Below are 20809 nucleotides of genomic sequence, written 5' to 3' on the forward strand. Positions count from 1 at the left end.
AGAGTATTTAACACTTCATAAATGTCTTGTCATACTAAAATAAGTTGGCTATTACAGTCATTTAGCTCTTTTGTAAGTGTACTAATATGTTTATTACCAGTGGCAAAGACTTTAGAAAGAATCAATCTTCCACAGATCACAGTTCTTCAGACAGTAGTCACTTATACACAATTCTCAACCTGAACAACTCAAAACATTCCATACAGCAAGTGTACAAACATACAAATTAGGTGCAAACTGGATCCACAGTCTATATGTGTCATTTCAATTTTCTCATAAGTGCTGATTAGCTCACACTAATTTTCATTTGGTATGCTGTTATAAAGACTTTGATTACTATTTTCTCTTAATTAACAAGATTTCAGTGGTAACTAACAATGCTGTTGAATCATTAGGTTGAATAATATGACACAAATAATGAAATTATATAAAGTATTGCTTGAATAAGAATTTAGCAATTCTGAGTGCAAGCTACATATATGTTATAGGTACAAATACCCTTGGGCAAAAGAGAAAAATCTTAGTTGTTTGTGTGGAGTAGAGTGATATCATGTGGAGTGATTTCTTCTCACTGTGTTTCAACTTCATTTTTTGGTTACTTGGTCAGACATATTTAAACTTGCAGCTATTAGCGATCTTTGTAACAGTGTTTATGCTCATAATTATCCTTAAATTTTAATACATTTGCTCTATGGATTCAGCTGAGATAGAGGCAGATTCATAACAAATTAGTCATCTCTTGCCTTTGCTCCTGTGGTTCAAATCACTTGATGTATGGTTGCAGATGCTGCACTTTTAACATTTCCTACTTGGTTCCCAGACTATGACCCTGGTGCTTGTGTTACTTTAAGATTTATGTTTTTCGTCACACGAGTTTTTGAAATTTCTATTGCTGTAGCTTTTGTCACTTATTTTCAGGAATCACTTCAAAACTATTTTTTACCACCTCATCTCTTTTTTGTACTGGAGTACCAAGTGTTCCTCACTATCACATCAACTAGATATATTTTTACTTGTAATTATTCTTGAAGAGACTCTACCTGTATCTCTTTTATTCAGGACAGAGTTTGGAATACTGTTGTACTCATCTCTAAATTGAACTGTTAATTAAAATCTTTCTTCAGTGCAATCCATGAAGTTACGACTCCTCTTATCCTGAGTAAAGAGCTCAGTGAGGCACACGTTATTTTTCTTGGAAAAACAAACATTTGCTCCAAAACATTAAAATTGCCATCTCTTCAAATCTGAGGTCTAATTTGTCATCAGCTAATTGTTGCTACCACTAAAGTAATTAATAGTGTCCTTGCTGTAATGAAATGACAGTGAAACTTTGCACTGAACATCTGAATGTGGTAACTTTTGTGGATCATTTCTACACTCCTGGAAATTGAAATAAGAACACCATGAATTCATTGTCCCAGGAAGGGGAAACTTTATTGACACATTCCTGGGGTCAGATATATCACATGATCACACTGACAGAACCACAGGCACATAGACACAGGCAACAGAGCATGCACAATGTCGGCACTAGTACAGTGTATATCCACCTTTCGCAGCAATGCAGGCTGCTATTCTCCCATGGAGACGATCGTAGAGATGCTGGATGTAGTCCTGTGGAACGGCTTGCCATGCCATTTCCACCTGGCACCTCAGTTGGACCAGCGTTCGTGCTGGACGTGCAGACCGCGTGAGACGACGCTTCATCCAGTCCCAAACATGCTCAATGGGGGACAGATCCGGAGATCTTGCTGGCCAGGGTAGTTGACTTACACCTTCTAGAGCACGTTGGGTGGCACGGGATACATGTGGACGTGCATTGTCCTGTTGGAACAGCAAGTTCCCTTGCTGGTCTAGGAATGGTAGAACGATGGGTTCGATGACGGTTTGGATGTACCGTGCACTACTCAGTGTCCCCTCGACGATCACCAGTGGTGTACGGCCAGTGTAGGAGATCGCTCCCCACACCATGATGCCGGGTGTTGGCCCTGTGTGCCTCGGTTGTATGCAGTCCTGATTGTGGCGCTCACCTGCACGGCGCCAAACACGCATACGACCATCATTGGCACCAAGGCAGAAGCGACTCTCATCGCTGAAGACGACACGTCTCCATTCGTCCCTCCATTCATGCCTGTCGCGACACCACTGGAGGCGGGCTGCACGATGTTGGGGCATGAGCGGAAGACGGCCTAATGGTGTGCGGGACCGTAGCCCAGCCTCATGGAGATGGTTGCGAATGGTCCTCGCCGATACCCCAGGAGCAACAGTGTCCCTAATTTGCTGGGAAGTGGCGGTGCGGTCCCCTACGGCACTGCGTAGGATCCTACGGTCTTGGCGTGCATCCGTGCGTCACTGCGGTCCGGTCCCAGGTCGACGGGCACGTGCACCTTCCGCCGACCACTGGCGACAACATCGATGTACTGTGGAGACCTCACGCCCCACGTGTTGAGCAATTCGGCGGTACGTCCACCCGGCCTCCCGCATGCCCACTATACGCTCTCGCTCAAAGTCCGTCAACTGCACATACGGTTCACGTCCACGCTGTCGCGGCATGCTACCAGTGTTAAAGACTGCGATGGAGCTCCGTATGCCACGGCAAACTGGCTGACACTGACGGCGGCGGTGCACAAATGCTGCGCAGCTAGTGCCATTCGATGGCCAACACCGCGGTTCCTGGTGTGTCCGCTGTGCTGTGCGTGTGATCATTGCTTGTACAGCCCTCTCGCAGTGTCTGGAGCAAGTATGGTGGGTCTGACACACCGGTGTCAATGTGATCTTTTTTCCATTTCCAGGAGTGTATGTTGTTTTTAAATCTGAATATTTTTCTCTTTTCTCTCCAGTTGATTCAGTGATAAACACCCAGAACACAAAAAGAATTTTAGTGTCATTTTGCCCTTAATATCCCAGGTGCAGTCTCGCAGACCACCAGTATTTATTGTTACTCTGTTGGTAGTGGACACAGATAGGGTAGGTGATTACAATCTTTCTGAAAACTGCCATGATTTCCTTTGTCATTAGCTAGTAGCCATTTGAATGTGATGTGGAGTGGTACTATTACTGCTCCTTTTATGCTAGCAGTATCTGAGACCACACCTGGGGCTTTGCAGTATGGAGTCAGTAGCCAAGTCTTCATTTACTGTTCTTGTTACAGACCCTGACTTCAAGGGTACTGTTTCAAAATGGTTTGAGGACAGTTTAAGAAGTGATGTTGGATCACAGAGTGACCACAAAATTGAAAGTAAACATAACTGAGAAACAAAGCAGTGTAAAAACGAAGATGAATTTCTTTTGCTACCTGCAAATTTCTTGAATGAAACAGGTGATCAGAATGATGAGGATGAGAGTGTAGAGATTGAATTTTCAGTTAAACATTCAACTAAAAATATATTTTGTCAAAACAAATATCACTGGTAATCGAAGCCTCTTCTCAAATAATCTCATGTTCAACAGCACATCATCATTCATTTGCTGACTGTATGACCACCTGCTCAAGTAGTTGATAATCCAAGTCCTCTTACTGTTTGGAATTTGATTATGACTGATAATAATTTGAGTATCATATTGAAATGGACTTAAGTAAAAATAAACAAAGAAAAGCTGGAAAATAATCCAAATGTTTGGTATGGAGCTCATTTATCTGAGCCAAATGCGTTTTTCGGTTACTATTGTATTGATATATCTTTAAATCCATCTGAGAAGATTACAAATCATTTTATGCCACAGATGGTACTGGCTGTGACATATTTAGATGTGTTATATCCAAAAACCAATTTGTTGTCTTCCTAACATGCTTCAGATTCAATGATCCTGCAACCCGTTTTGAACACAAGCACAATGTTCCTATGGCTCCAAGGTCAGAATTTTTTGCAAAATTTATTAACAACTGTCAAATGTTGTACAATACTGTAGAACGCACATGTATTGATCAATGCTGGTATCATTTCATGGCAAATGCAGATTCAAGATCTACATTCTGAAAAAATCATTCAAGTATGGCTTGAAATTCCTGTGCCTTACTGAAAAGTCATTTGCCTTAGTGATGCTTGCACTGGTTATCTGTTTAATACATATATTTACAAGGGAAGGGATTGAAATGGACAAAATCTAAGTTCAGTAGAAAACAAGTTCCATAAACCAACTGAGGTTGTGATTAGATTACCTAAACCAATTGAACAGACTAACCACAATATTATTGCAGACAACTGGTTTAGCTCAATACAGTTAGCAACGTGGTTCAAATAAACAGCAATAACATACATGTAAACACCAAAAAAAGCTACAAAGACACTACTCAAATAACCAGCTTTAATTTTTTGAAGAAGGTTGCATACACATTGCTGCAACCACAAATGGAAGAACAACTCAACATCTCTCGCATACATTGTGGACTTCGTGCATCCATTCATCATGATTTGGATGTAGCAGAACCAAGAGCAGAAATCGTCATAGACTGACTGGGGGAAAAAATAAATAAATAAAAATGCTAAACATGCTCCACCTGTGACCCAAAAAGGAAGAGGATGACTTCTTATGTTTGCCATTGTTGCAAGAAGCCACTCTGTCTTGAATGCTCTACAAAAATTTGCAGAGTGTGCAAACAAAACTTCTGAAACAGAAACTAAAAACCGAAAAAGTGCTACTGTAATTTTTATTTTTTAAATGTTGTATGGGAATTTATTATGTTTTTATTATTACACATATACTAAACAATCAAAGTATAACAAAAAGAAAAATTTGGAATGAAAATAAACTTTAAACTTTATTTTAATACATTTTTTGTGTGGTATTAATGTAACATTATACAGAACGAGATGAACTGTTTCACTGACATTGCTGAATGCAATTTTTATGGCAGTTGAAACATAGTGGTCTATGAAACCAAACTTGGGACATTGTGTGTGAAAAAAATGACCAGGGAAGCTAAGGGATAATGCCTTGTTCATAGAATGTGAATATCAATACGCACCAAAATTTTTGCAATTCAATATATTAGTGAGCCTGACATTGATTTAATATATACTTTTTCAATTTTTTTAGGCATGTGGTTGGTTCGACTGCTAAATTATACACTCAGTGAAAATACTCTGAGATCAGGACTCAACAGCTTTTTATATGACAGGTAAGAGTTAAAGGATAGTAACAACAGAGTTTTACGTGAAATCCGATTTTTGAAGTCATGCCATCATACTCTGCAGCTAAAATTTCCCTTTCTTTTGTCTCTATAACATTACATACATGTACATTGAAATGGTAATAGCTGAAACATAATTTTTACTGTTGAGTAAATATAGAATTTGTAATAACAGTCAGATAAAAACAACAACATTTTGTCTCACATCAGTTAACCAAATTATTAATGGGTCACTGTCCTCTGCAGTTTATCTTTTCAGGTGGGAGAAATACTTCCTATATTGATTTGTTCTTGTATTGATCATCCATTAGCTAGACTGTTGTTTTCTTAATACCCATTGGGCTTTAACAGTCAGAAAACTTGCTTCATAATAATAATAACAATAAAGTAATAAAACAAATTTTCATGTGGACTACATGTGACCACATACAAAGTATAAAAGTAATTTATAATTTGTTTACATAAACCTGTCTAGACAACATTGTGGTGTCCATTATTCTGATGCCAGTATAGGCCTACTCTAAACAAACCATCCACGGACATTTGATACAAAATTGGAATCACTAGAAATTCAAAAGCCACTGCTCCTATAAACTTTCTGATTATTGGTGTTCTGGGTTTTGCAAATCGGCACTTATACATAGTAACAGTTAGTCTTCAATTTTTTTAATGGATAACTGTAAAGTGTATCTTTCTTATATAAGAACAAATATGTACTTTGAGAAAAATAAGAGTGAATTTTTATGATAATATAATATGTATTTCTTATAACATAGGACATGTGTTGTAACTGCAGAGGTGGTTATAGACTTAAGAACTGTACTGTACTGTGAAATAAGCATAACATTTTACTTATTTCTTGTAAACTTAAAAAAATCAATAAAACTTCAAGCTGCAAAGTGTGACATGTTACCCTGTAAAGTTAAAGGCTGATGAACGATATTAATTTGCCTTGGAAATGATAGCTGTGACTATTACATTCAGAAACATATTACAACAGAATACAAGCTCTTTCATGTACAAACTGACAGTGTCACTAAATATATTATGGAAAAAAGGGGATGAGCTGCAACTGAACAGATACCACAATTAAAGGAACTTTTGAAAAACATTCAATACAGAAAAAGTTTGAAAAAGAAAATAAATAAATAACACTAGAGGACTGCTTAATGATGAAGAAGATGAAATGTGTACTCCTTTTAGTTCCTTAGACATGACAGCACTCAAAATCAGGAAGCAGGGCAGAGAAAAGACTTGTTATGTGATAATTCTGTTTTATTCAAGTTTTATGGCAATAATGTCATTTATTTTGTTGGCAAACTTATCAGGAATAAATATGATGAGAGAATTATGAAGAAAAATTTCTCCAAAGGGAAATCAAAATCCAGATTCATTGTACAGTCCCATCTCCATACAGATCATACCAAAAAAGTGTAAAAGTATTATCAACAAAATCTATCAGTCAGAGGTAGTCATATGACAGATTTTAACATTTTATCAAATTATGAACCTGTTTTAAAGAGTTCAAAATTTACTTTTACTTTTCCATATGTACTTATAGTCCATGTTAAGAAATGTTGCCAACAATACTTTTGTGAAAGCAGCTGTTACTTTTCATGCTTAATACATTGTGCATCAGTACCAGTTGAATCCTGCATCCACTGTGGGACATACTGTAACCATTCACACTGATACATAATACACTATAGAAATACATCAATTTCAAAGCTGCCTTAGGGCAGTGAGATTTACATTGAAATAATTTGTTGTTGGATAGGTCCACAGCGCTCAACAAGGCATCATAATTTTTAGTAAAATTTCCCAGTTACCCATGAACTGCAGTAATTACAGTTTTATATTTGTTCTAATGTTTTTGACTCTGACAATTCCTCCTCTGTTCATGCACTGAAGCCGCAAAAAAACTGGTATATGCATGCACATTCAAATATGAGACATGTAAACAGGCAGAAGAGGACACTAGGGTTGGCAATGCCTTATAAAGTGTCTGGCACAATTGTTAGATTGGTTACTGCTGCCACAATGGCAAGTTATCAAGATTTAAGTGACTATGAATGTGGTATTATAGTCAGTGCATAAGCGATGGGACACAGCATGATAAAATGGGGATTTTCCCATGCAACCATTTCATGAGTGCACCATGAATATCAGAAATCGAGTAAAATATCAAACCTCTGACATTGCTGTGGATGGAAGAAGATCCTGTAATAATGGGACCAATGACAACTGAAGAGAATCGTTCAATTTGATGGAAGTGCAAACCTTCTGCAAATTGCTGCAGTTTTCAATACCGAGCCGTCAACAAGTGCCAGTGTGCATACTATTCAATGAAACATCATCATTTTGGTCTTTGGGAGCCAAAGGCCCACTCATGTACCCTTGATGACTGCACAACTCAAACCCTATGCTTTGCCTGGGCCCATCAATTGGACTATTGATGACTGGAAACATGTTGTCTGGTCAAACAGCCTCATATCAAATTGTATCTGGTGGATGGATTTGTATGGGTATGGAGACAAAGAAAGCTTATTATCAGTCTCTTTTACTTTCTTATGTGACAAAATGGAAGGATTTTTCAGTTTAATTTGCTTAAATACTGTCTCTCTAAATTCCTTATTTATCCTCAGAAGATATCTCAACAATGAGGGCTTTGTAACTTTCTGTTAACAGATCTGATAACTCCTCTTTATCATTCCTGTAATGGTTTAGGCTATGATAACTATCTCTCAATATTTTAATAACATTCATGGACGCAGGAAATTGCAGAAATATTAAGGATCTCCAACCACCTCATACCTGGTTACCCCTTCTACAGCAGATTTAATAAGGTGCTGGTCATGGCATCACAGGACTTCCACAAAACCAACATTTGTGTCTTCAGTACCTGCTTCTCATTTCTGTAGGTTGCACCTAGTCCTGTATTTTGTGATTTTAGCCAGGCTATTTTCAGCTCTCACAACTATCAGCACCTAATGAAGTTTCCTAAAACCCTTAAATATTTATCTTCATTTTTCCATTACTTAGCTGAGGAATAATTTTGCAAAACTTTTATCACACTACCTTGTATCTACTATATTCTGTAACTATTGGCCTACTCGTCTTTCATCACTGTATCAAAGTAGTTTACCTATTTTGCTTTCTAGTGTCTTATCTTTAGGAATCCTTGTCCTGGTCTCCTAATTTAAATTAGATGAAGAGTCATATTTGTCACTCAACTTAAGTTCAAATGTACTTACAAATTATTCCCTTTCTGTTATATACTTCTCACCTTTTTTGAGCATCTCTTTTCTTTTCATCTTTAAGTGATTTAATTCAAATTTTACATGTTCTGCCTCTGCCTGAGGGCCATAAATCTTCTCCTTTCATTTCACAATTTTGCAGTTATATTATCTTTTCTATATTGTTAAAAATAATACTAAAAGACTAGCATAGAAAATTGATGTAAATTTTGGCATCATGATGAAGTCTGGTTGTGATTTGCAAAATCTTATCTTTGTCTCAAATGACTAGGCAGGTAAAAAGTTGAGCAAGGGAAATAACAAACTGTTTTTCACAGTTATTACATTTAATTATTCTTTGCAGATCATATAAAACATTCGTATTGGACAACATCATCTCTGCACTTACAGAACAAGCACGCAGAGACTGGGCTCTCCCTGCTGGTGTGACTGTACCACAGATTGTTAAGTCGTGGCTTAAAACTAAGCTTTTCCCAGTTGTTACTGTATTTAGGAACTATAAAACAAGAACAGCACATGTAGAGCAGGTAGGCATTATTCTCTTTTCTCTTCTTTTTAGGAAAAAAAAGGAAAAAAGTTGTGTGGTTTATTTTCTTATACTTTGTTTTCATGTAGTCACAACTTAGAAGTTTAAATAATAGATCCTTGAGTAGTTGCTATTAGTTTACAAGATGTTCATGTCTAAGGACCACCAGACCAAATGCAACAATAGTTTGCTAGTAATGTTTAAGAGTGCGGTTAACTCTCTATTGATTACAGTAAGAAAATCTATCCTTATTGTATTAATTTCAAGTGTGAAAAAGTTCCTTTCATTTATTTAGTATACTTATATACATAATTATAACCATATTACTTACTGTTGAACTGCCACATTTTGGTTTTCCTTCATTTCTTTTATTATGGTGGTATCTTTAAAATATGTTTGACCTCAGTGTAGTTGTAGGATTGTGCTTCGTGTAACATCTATAAATTAAGATATAAACAAACCAGCGAAACAGTAGTTAGATTTTGGTACAGTCTGACACAATGAAGCAGATTAGGTGTATGCAGTAGGCCATCCATGGAAAAAAAGAGTGTGAAGTTTCCTTTCAGTTATGGTAGTTTTATGTTGCATGTGGACTGTTTATCCTGCAGCTAATGACCTAAGAATGGATCAATAAGCTTAATAAAATGTATCTGGTTAGTTGATATTTCCACCAAAAAAATTGATTTTGCTAATCACTAGAAATCAGTTTGCAGGGTTTAAAAGTTGATTCATAAGATGTGGGAAAGTATTTTAACAGAATGCATCCATATGACATATAGCATTCAATGGCCATCTCCATAAAACTGGAATAAAAACTCAACTGAAATCTAAAATTTAGGGAATATGGCACATTACACATAACAATAAGCAAAGATAACTAGAGGAAGTGAAGGAAAATGCTATTACCAAAAAAATGCAAATGAATGTTGAATTTCTTAAGGAAGTCTTCATACACCTAGTGGAATCTTTATTCAAGTATCTTTAAAATCTTTGAGGCACCCTGAAGAGCCACTTATAATCTGCATTATCAGTACAAAGTGATGCAGATGCAGCCCTAATGGATTTTTATCTTAACAACATCTGAAGATAGGTAAATAATCAAAAACTGATAATGTGTGTTAAAGGACTTCTTTTTCACAGTTTTAATAAAGTGTTATTATTACAAACAATTACCATTGTTTCAAAAGACATTATATTGGAAATTATTTACCTTCAAATGATTGTTCTACCCTGCATTATGCTGTCCCTTGCTCCCCACCCCACTGATTATGCCCTTGTTGGTACACCCATGCACAAACAAACTAATAAATTTGTCAGTTCGTAGGCTTTCCCAGCATAACAATTCTTTGTAGTCTCCTCAGGTTTGCTGCTGAATTGTAAAATCAACATGACTTGAGATTTCTGTGATCCATTTGTCTGACACCTGTAGAACACTGCTGCTGAAGGTTGATGACAAGGCTGCAAATCATTGTCCCCTATAGAGCTCCATAACATACATGGCATATGTGCCACCTACCACAGTTTTTCTGCTCCAGAGACAGGGCTGGTGCCACCATCCCTACTATCACACTGGCACCAATGACATATCTTACTCAACTATTATCTTCATACAGTTGCGTGGGCCACATCAAAGAGTGTTTTGGTTTGATGCAAAATAGCACAGAGTTCCACATCCTGCTAAGAGGAAAAACCTTTTTTTATTAATCAGGTTGTCTTTCAACCTAATTTCAGTTGCCTCTATATAAACACCATTACAAAACCTGGAAGTGAAAGCAACTATCAGAGTCTCATCTGATTTCATCCTGTGTCTCTCATTTAAATGATGTTCTACTGCTACCAATTTTACAGGCTGCTGTAGCCTCAACCAATGGCAATGTTCCATGCACCTGTCCTGAACTGTATAAATCGAACAGCAAATATAAGCCTGCCCCTATTGACACAGTGTTTCCTATATACCAGGCTTCCTAAGTCTCAAATTATCTTTGACGGAATCAAGTAGTATGCTAATTCTGAAAGGTGAATGTAACACACTCTTAATGTTAAAACTCCTTAAGCAGTACACCCCCAATACAAGGATTTAAGGTCACAGATCTGCACTCCTCTTCATGCAGCTACAGGGATGTCCCAAACTCCATAACCCAATAAATCATCTTCTCAGACTTTCCATTTTCCTTAAACACAGCCATCAAATCTGCAAGTTCATGGGTTAAAATGTCCATATCAGAAATAACATAAGCTCTGTGTTCCAGAGTTCTAAGGATGCCATTGCATTGGTACGATGAATGGCAACTCTCAGCTTGCAGATTCTGATCCGTATGTGTCAGCTTTCAGAGAATACTCTGGCCCAGAGTACCTTAATGTTTTTTGTAAACTATGATGTTCAAAAATGAAAGCCTCTGATCACCTTTGACCTCCATGCTAAATTTATTGCTGGGCTGAAGACAGTTGAAGTGGTCTGAAATGTGGTTGAGAGCATCACATCCATGAGGCCAGACCATAAAAGTATCGTCAGTGTATTTGCAGAAACATATTGTTTCAAAGCTAAAGCCCTCAGTGCGCTAGCTTTGAAGTCATGCCTGAATAAACAGGCAACTATGGGCGATAGGTGGCTACCCGTAGCCACTCCATCATTGTGTTAAAAAATGTCGCCATTAAATGAAAAATCTGTGGATGTCAGTGCAGGATGAGAAAACTTTATCAATTCCTCATCCACTTTTTCACTTATCAAACTCAAGGACTATTCCAGAGGAACTCTGTGAATGGAGATACCATGTTAAAACTTACAAGTAAATCAGTAGGTTCCAGCCTCAAAGACTTCAGCCATCAAATAAAATCCACCCAAAAGTACCTCACTAGGTAGTAAGTGGCTGCACCCAGTTACCAAGTACTGGTTATGAGGGTATCCCTTCTTTATGTTACTTGCATTTAACCCTTCTTTGGGGCCACTACACAATCTTCTGTAAGCTGGTTCATTGAGTAGTAAACCTATTTCAGGGATGTAATCATCCTGTGTCAAAATATGTTAACTATGCCATTTCCCTTGTCAGTGCGTAAAACTATCTCTTCATTATCATTATGAAGGAAAAAAGTAGCTGCTCTCTCTGCAGAAGAGGTGTTATCACATGGTAGCCAAGCTTGATGCAACATGTAGGACACTTCTTGCCTAATTTCTTCTGTTTGGTGCTGATGGAGGCTGTATGATGCTTGTTCTACAGAGAAGATAAATTCTGTACCAGGAAGTCTCCTTGGTGTGGGAACAAAATTTAAATTTCCTACAACACTGCCATTGTGGGACCATCCAACTCTTTACTTGAAGGATTAATCACAATATGTCAGTATGCAGTCCTTTGTTTTGTCGTAAGACAAGAAAAAGCCATTCAGTTTTGAAGGACTGTCTGGTAATGGCACTGCTATGTCCCCAAACTTTCAAGTAAGGATTGTCTTACAGTACCACAATCTTTAATTTAACTATAGTCAATTTACAATTAATTCTTAAGTTTAATTGCATAGTCTGTCCTTCACAGTCCATGTATATGTAAAAACTATTGTAATGGAGGATACATGTTTTTCAGCATTTGCACTTACATCCTATGTCATAAATATCATCTCCAGGATAAATAAATAAATGCACCTTCCATTGTGACACCTTCGTGTCCTGTAATTTCCAATGTTCTCATAATTTTGAAGTGTAATATACTGAATGACATTGCAGTCAAATACAGATATTTTACTTTTTAATTTTAACCATATACCTTAATAATCTAGTTTTTGTACTTATAGTGAATAATATGGTGCTGATTTTGCTGAGTAGTGGTAATTACATTATCAAGACAAGTAGATTGCTTATTTTTACAGAAAGCTTTTATTCTAAACAAGTCAGACAGATTATCTGAAAGAGAACAGGATCTCCAATGGTATATACCACTAGTGCTTGTACAAAGTGATCAACCACAGGAGAGATTCTGGAATGTGGTGGGATGGATGAAGGAAGAGCGAACAATTAACTTAGACAACATGCCACCCTCTGACGTTTCTATTCTTATCAATCCTGATATCATAGGTCAGTATAATAAATGTACCAGTTAACATGATTATTCTAATTAAATTTCTGATGTCTTTGCAAAGATAAACAACAATAATTCTTTAGGGAGAGATATCCGATTCTCTGAGTGGGCGCATGATTTAATGTGCAGAAATCCACAGTAATGTAGTAAGTGTGAAAGTAACTCTGTTGGTTACATTTTCAGGATAAACTGTGGAATAACTTTTAATTATATTTAGTGTGATCTTGAACCCAGAGTAAGGACACATGCTACTTTAGAATGTGTGTATTACAAGATATTAAACAAGGGAAAATCAAAGATGAAATAATGACAATGTTACGAAAAAGATAGATTACTACTCACCATATAGCAGACAGGCACAACAAAAAGACTACTAAACATGTAAGCTTTTGGCCAGAAGGCCACCTTGCAAATCAGACAGCATACACACATGCATTCATGCAAATGCAGCCCACACACACATGACCACTGTCTCTGGTTGCCAGAGCTGGTCTGGCCACAGCAACCAGAGACAGTGGTTGTGTGTGTGTGAGCTGCATTTATTTGCATGAATATTTGTGCGTATGTTGCCTATTTCAGAGGAAGCCTTCTGGCTGAAAGCTTATGTGTTTAATAGTCTTTTTGTTGTGCCTGCCTGCAACCCAACATCTAGACTACATGATGGTAGTAATCTATCCTTTCATAATGTTGTCATTAGTATAAGATATTTATTGATTTGAATAATATTATGTGTATTAGGATAAAATGTATACTCTCTGAAAAAGCTATTTATTCTTTGACTTTTGTGCTTCGCCATATTTGCGAAAAGCTTTTTATTTGTTGATATGTTCTACATAAACAATTCAGTGTAATGCTTATACAATCCTCAACATGTTTATTCCATATTGTTCTCTAAGAGAATAAAGCAGAGAATGGAACTCTGTTTTTTACATCAGCAAATATAAATCACATTAAAAATTACTAATCTGCTGTGCAACATACACATTACATAATTTGTAGCTACTCCAGTAGTGTTATTTATATAGTGTGCTTCTGCTCATGCCCCTCTGCACACCCCACTCTGCAGCAACCCTGTGCATGCACTGCATTGTGAGGTTGGGCAGTTGGGCAGGGAAGATGAACCTTGTGACCTATGCTCAGTACAGTAGCTTACTTATTCACTAACAATCATCATAACAAAACTATTGATATGTGAGCACAGTCATGGGCAACAGCTAGTAATTTGTATTTGTGATATGCTGTGACTATTTGTTGCAGTTCCACAGTGGGACCTGTGGTCTATGGGTCATGTCTTTGACTAGTAATTAAAATGTCCGTACTGGGTTTGAACCTAGTCACTGCATAAATTTTGAAGAAAATCAAATGATGACCAAAGACTTCCAGCATAAAAAGATAAAAAGTCACCCACATTCTGCCAACAGCCTTGTCAAAGATGGTGGAGGAGTGGATGGGCATTCAGGGTACTCTGTCATACTTGGCATGGAAACTTTCACTAAAAGATAGGAAAATCAGCAACAATCAAGAGTTTGGGAATGCAGAAGGCAATGGGAACCACTGCATTAAAGACACATAAAGTGTATCAACAGGACATGGGGCCCGCAATTGAAAAAGTGTCATGCTGATCTCTCCATTAGCAAAAGACTCTGGTTTAGTCTCCCATTCAGATCTTAAGGAAGGGAGTGCCAAGGGGAAAGTGATCATGAGAAAAAGATGGCATAGTCAAATGAAGGTAAACATTCTGCTAGCTAGAGTATGGCATGTCATAAGTTTGAATGTGGTAGGAAAGCTAGAAAATTGGAACAGTGAACTGCAAATGCAGAGTCAAGATGTAGTCAGGATCAGTAAAGTGAAATGGAAAGATGGTAAAGATTTCTAATCATACAAATATAGGGTACTATCAACTGCAGTAGAAAATAGTATAATGGCATTAGGACTCATAATGAATAGGTAGGTAGAGCATAGATTAAGTTACTGTGAACATTTCAGAGATAGGGTGTTCTCATCAGATGCAACAGCAAAACAATGCCTACAACAATATTTCTACACCTATACCTACATCTAGACTCTGTAAATCACAGTGAGGTGTATGGCAGAGGGTACATCCCATTGTACCAGTTACAAGGGTTTCTTCCTGTTCCATTCACGTATGGAGCGCTAGAAGAATGGTTGTTTGAATGCCTCTGTGCATGCAGTAATTATTCTAATCTTATCCTCATGATCCCTGTGTGAACAATACGTAGGGGGCTGTAGTATGTTCCTTGAGTAAACATTTAAAACCAGTACTTGAAAGTTGATTAATTGACTTTCTCAGGATAGTTTACATGTATCTTCAAGAGTATTCCAGTTCAGTTCCTTCAGTATCCCTGTGACACTCTCGCACAGATTAAACAAACCTGTGACCATTTGTGCTGCTATTCTCTGTATATGTTCAATATCCCCTATTAGTCCTATGTGGTATAGGTCCCACACACTTGAGCAATATTCTAGAACTGGTTGCTTGAGTGATTTGTAAGCAATCTCCTTTGTAGACTGATTGCTCTTCCCCACTATTCCACCAATAAACTGAAGTCTGCCACCTGCTTTATCCCTGACTGAACCTCTGTGATCATTCCATTTCATATCGCTACAAAGTGTTACACTCAGGTATAAAGTGTTACACTCAGGTATTTGTATGAAATGGCTGATTCCAACAGTGACTCATTGATATAGGATGCTAATACACCCTTACATTACCCATTTGGTAATCACATCCTTTTGATAAACACTTAAATTTTCCTCAAAAGCCTCACTGCTCTCAATTTCACGTTTCAACCAGCTTTCTATACCTAGTATTATGTGAGCTTCACTGCTTTTCGTGAGTACTTCAAACTCTGGCACCTTGTTGCGAATGCTTCGGCAGTTTACCATTAGGATTTTAATACTCTCACCTGTGAGAGGCATTTCTTCTGATCTTACACTGATACTTCTGGGTTTCCTACAGTGATCATTATCTGCACTGGATGAAGAGTTTCCCTAATCTAAAAGACCTTTACATGCACTCCACACACAGTCAGCTACCTCAGATGTGTAGTGCACACCTGATCTATTTCACGGGACCCTATAGTTCCCAACCCTGTGGCACAAGTCAAGAAAGTCACAGACTAGCTTGTCACAGAACTTTCAAAGTCTCTGGTTCAGTCCCTCCACTCAGCTCAGAGCCAAAGGGCCATGATCATTTCTGGGAACAATGCTGCAAATTGTGAGCTTCTGGAAACTCCACATGCAAGGATGGTTTTCTCTGCCAGTCACTGGAGTGACCCAAGAATGACGTCAGAGCCCAGATGTTCAAACGTGCACCACGATCTGCAGTTCGTTTCCTCAATGGCTAGCAGAACAGTCTCTTTAACAGGCATTCAGAATGAATGCACTTGGTGTCCTCTCCTGTCCCTTGCTGCCATTTCCATAAGGGGTATCATCATTTGCAATATGTCTGAACTGTTGACAATTAATGGTTCCCTACCATTTTGTGTTTGCCTCCTCTTGACAATGGACAGAACAGGTTTCCCCAAAACAATTGAATTGAATCCCACTGGCTCAGTTTCAGTTTCAGTGAAAGACAGCTCCTCAAAGTTGTTGATTAGGGGGATCAGTACAACATTCTGAGTCCTCCCTGGCCCCCATCCACCCTGTACATGTTTTCTAGATCTTCCACTGACATGCCACTCACAGTCAAGTGTAAAGGTAATGACAGATCCTGTACTTTCTGCAGAGGAGACAGGATCCACAGGAGAAGATAGTACTTGAGATGCCAGTACCTCTGGTATGGGTATCACAGGTACACAACTCCTGGGAACTCTTCCAACATACTGATTTGCAGCAGATGCCAATCATTTGACAGAAGTCAGGGAATTTCCAGCTGCTTATGAATGTCAACCAATTCATCCTGTATTTGAGAGCAGCATTCACAGTGGGGCTGAATTTTGGCTGGTGCAGTGTATTACAAGGCAGCAAACAAATTACTTTAATTTAAAGCCACTGATTATATTTTAATCTGTTGAGCTAAAAATTGCTAATTCCCTATAAGAATTGAAGCAGATACACAAAATGAGATTTCTATTAAGGCAACACAAAATCTGTGGTAAAAGTTACTGGTTTCCTAAAACATTGAGATGTTAGTTATAGTTGTTAGCAAAATCAAAAACAGAGTTAATTGATAAAAGCAGATATTACACTGAAGTGCAGAAGGAAACTGATATAGGCATGCATATTCAAATATGTAAATACGTAAAGAGGCAGAATACAGCTCTGCTGGTGGCATTGCTTATATAAGACAAGTGTCTGGTGCAGTTGTTATATGGGTTACTGCTGCTACAATGGCAGGTTATAAACATTTAAGTGAGTTTGGATGTGGTGTTATAGTCAGCACATGAGCAATGGCACACAGCACCTCTGAGGTAGTGACGAAGTGGGGATTTTCCTGTATGACCATTTCATGAGTATACTGTGAATACCAGGAATCCGGTAAAACATCAAATCTCTGACATTGCTGCAGCCAGAAAAAGATCCTGCAAGAATGGGACCAATAACAACTGAACAGAATCTTTCAAAGTGACAGAAGTGCAACCCTTCCACAAACTGCAGCAGTTATCAGTGATGGGCCACCAACAAGTGTCAGCATGTGAACTATTCAACAAAATACCATCAATATGGGCTTTCAGAATTGAAGGCCCACTCATGTACCCTTGATGACTGCATGACATGAAGCTTTATACCTCTCCTGGGCCTGTCAATACTGACTTTGGAGTGTTGATGACTGGAAACATGTTGCCTGGTCGGACAAATCTCATTTCAAATTGTATCAAGCGGATGGACATATATGGGGACAACTTCGTGAATCCATGGACCCTACATGCCAGCAGGAGACTGTTCAAGCTGTTGGAGGCCCTGTAATGGTGTGGGGCAAGTGCAGTTGGAGTGATATGGGACTCATGATATGTCTAGATACGACACTGATGTGTGAGATGTACATAAGCACCCTGTCTGATCACTTATGACCATTGTGCATTCTGGCAGTCGTGGGCTATTCCAGCATGGCAACGCAATATGCCACACATTCAGAATTGGTACAGAGTGGCTCCAGAAATACTCTTCTGGGTTTAAACACTTCCACTGGGCACTAGACTCCCCAGACAAGAACATTATTGACCATATCTGGGATGACTTGCTGCGTTCTGTTCAGAAGAGATCTCCACCCCCTTGTACTCTTACAGATTTATGGACAGCCCTGCAGGATGCATGGTGTCAATTCCCTCCAGCACTACTTGAGACATTAGTCAAATCCATGCTGTGTCATGTTGCGGCATTTCTACTTGCTTGCAGTGGCTCTACATGATATTAGGCAGGTGTACCAGTTTCTTTGGCTCTTCAGTGTGTATCTGCTACAGTAAGTAAACCACAAATGCCAATTCACCACAAGGATTATGCAAAGGACAATGATAGCTTCTGAAAATTCTCAAAAATGCACACTAATTTGCTTTGATATACAATGAAACTCAGGGGTGATGTATTCTTTGGCTTAATTGTGAACCACAAATGCTGATTTGCTACAAAATAAATTGTGTATCCAAGCACTCATACCAGTTACTTGCAAAAATATAGTTTTGAAAGCATCTGAAAATTTTGAAACTAATCTGTTTCTCACATAATTGTACAATGATATTAGAGAATGATTGTTTTGAATGAGGACAGGCCTACTGCTCTTAAAAATTACCAGTACTAATTTGTCTCAGTACTCATGAAAGTTCGAAATTTCACAATATATCACAACGCAAACAGGTTTTCATACAATCAGTAAAACACTATCCAGAAGCTAAATGTGCCACTATCAAAAACAGAAGATGAAGACATAGAGAAAATATATGAGGATATTGAACAGGTAATATGGTATGTAAAGCGAGATGAAAATCTAATAATTATGGTGCATTGGAATACATTCATAAGGGAAGCAGCAGAAGAAAATTTTTTTGGAAAATATAGTCTTAGTATTAGGAATGTGAGAGGAAAAAGACCAAATTATTTCTGCAATAAATTTCAGCTAGTAATAGTGAATACTCTGTTCAAGAATTTCTAAGATAGTTGGGGGAAGTGACAACCAAATATCTATTCAAGTTAGTGCATAGAATGTATGAGACTGGCAGCATACCATCAGACTTTCAGAAAATTATCATCCACACAATTCCAAAGATAACAAGAGCAGGCAAGGGCAAGGACTATTGTTTCAACAGATTAACAGTTAAAACTTGCATCCAAGCACTTACAAGAATAATAAACAGAAGAATGGAAAAACCTGAGGAGCTATTATACAATGATCAGCTGGGTAACATCATGAGCAGACAGAGATTCTGACAGATAATAGAGTGTACATCCAGGAGCAGACATACGTTCAGACTACAATTTGGTAATGATGCAGAGTAGACTGAAGTTTTAGAATTATCTGGAGGAATGAATGTGGAAGGAAATAGGGTGCTGAAGTACTGAGTTATGATAAACACACATTTGAAGTTCACTAAAGACAATTGTAAGGAATATCACAGTAGGCAGTTGAATTGAAGAGGGGAGGACAGCTCTAAAAAGAGCAGTCATGCATTTTAGACAGACAAACATAGGTACAAGGAATGTAACTGTGAAGAAACCTTAGGTAACAGGAGAATTATTTCAACTGGTGGATGAAAGGAGGAAGTACAAAAATCTTCAGGGAAACATAGGACTATAGCAACATAAATCACGTAGGAAATACATAAATATTAAGTGCAGGCAAGCCAAGGAAAACTGGCTGCAGGAACAATGTGAAGAAACTGAAAAACAAATGATAATTGGAACAATCGACTTTAGTATGCAGGAAAGTCAAAACAACCTTCCATAAAATTAAAAGCAATGTTGGTACCATTAAGAGTAGAGTGAGAATTCCACTGTTACATGCAGAGGAGAGAGCAGATCAGTAGAAGGAGAACACTGACTGTGGGAGGGGGAGGGGGGGGGGGGACAATTGTCTGATGATGTGAAAGAAGTCGGAATTGTTATGAAAGATTTAGATTCAGAGTTTAAAAGAGCCCAGGAAGAGTTGTGATCAAATAAGGAAGAAGGGATAGAAAATATTCTATCAGAATTTATAAGATAGTTAGGGGAAGTGACAATCAAATATCTATTCAAGTTAGTGTATAGAATGTATGAGACTGGCAGCATACCATCAGACTTTCAGAAAATTTTCACCCACACTGTTCCAAATATAACAAGAGCAGGTAAGGGCAAGGACAATTGTTTCAACTGATTAACAGCTAAAAGTTGCATCCAAGTCACTTACAAGAATAATAAACAGAAGAATGGAAAAAAAACTGAGGAGCCATTATATAATGATCAGTTTGGCTTTAGGAAACATAAAGGTACCAGTTGTGCTTGCAATGGAAGTGAGACTGAAGAAAAATCAAGACCTGTTCATAGGATTTGTTGACCTGAAAAAAGTGTTCAACAATGCAAAATGGTGCATGATGTTCACAACTGAGGAAGTTGAGAAAAATGGAGTAAGCTACAGGGAAAGACGTAATATGCAATGCTTGGAAGAATCAAGAGATAACAATAAGACTGGAAGACCACGAATGAAGTACTCATGTTAAAACTGCTATAAGACAGGGGTACAGTCTTTCACACCTTCTGTTTACTCTATGCATTGAAGAAGCAATGACAGAAACAGAAGAAAACTTCAGGAGTGGGATCCAAGGTGAGATGACATTGCTATCCTAAATTAAGGTGAATAAAAATTACAAGATCTGTTGAACAAAATGAAGAGTCTAATGAG

At 37.9% G+C, this 20809-nt stretch overlaps 1 protein-coding gene across 1 annotated transcript in view; it reads left to right on the forward strand.

The window, feature by feature from the left end:
- Positions 1-20809, forward strand: part of LOC124789660 (aminopeptidase Ey-like) — a 225449-nt gene that overhangs the window by 131404 nt on the left and 73236 nt on the right. The window contains exons 10-12 of the mRNA XM_047257098.1: positions 5038-5119; positions 8732-8915; positions 12770-12974. Coding sequence (XP_047113054.1) covers positions 5038-5119; positions 8732-8915; positions 12770-12974 — 471 coding nt within the window. The remainder of the gene's footprint in view (positions 1-5037; positions 5120-8731; positions 8916-12769; positions 12975-20809) is intronic.

This window comes from Schistocerca piceifrons, chromosome 1 (genome assembly GCF_021461385.2).
Source record: "Schistocerca piceifrons isolate TAMUIC-IGC-003096 chromosome 1, iqSchPice1.1, whole genome shotgun sequence".
Lineage (NCBI taxonomy): Eukaryota > Metazoa > Arthropoda > Insecta > Orthoptera > Acrididae > Schistocerca > Schistocerca piceifrons.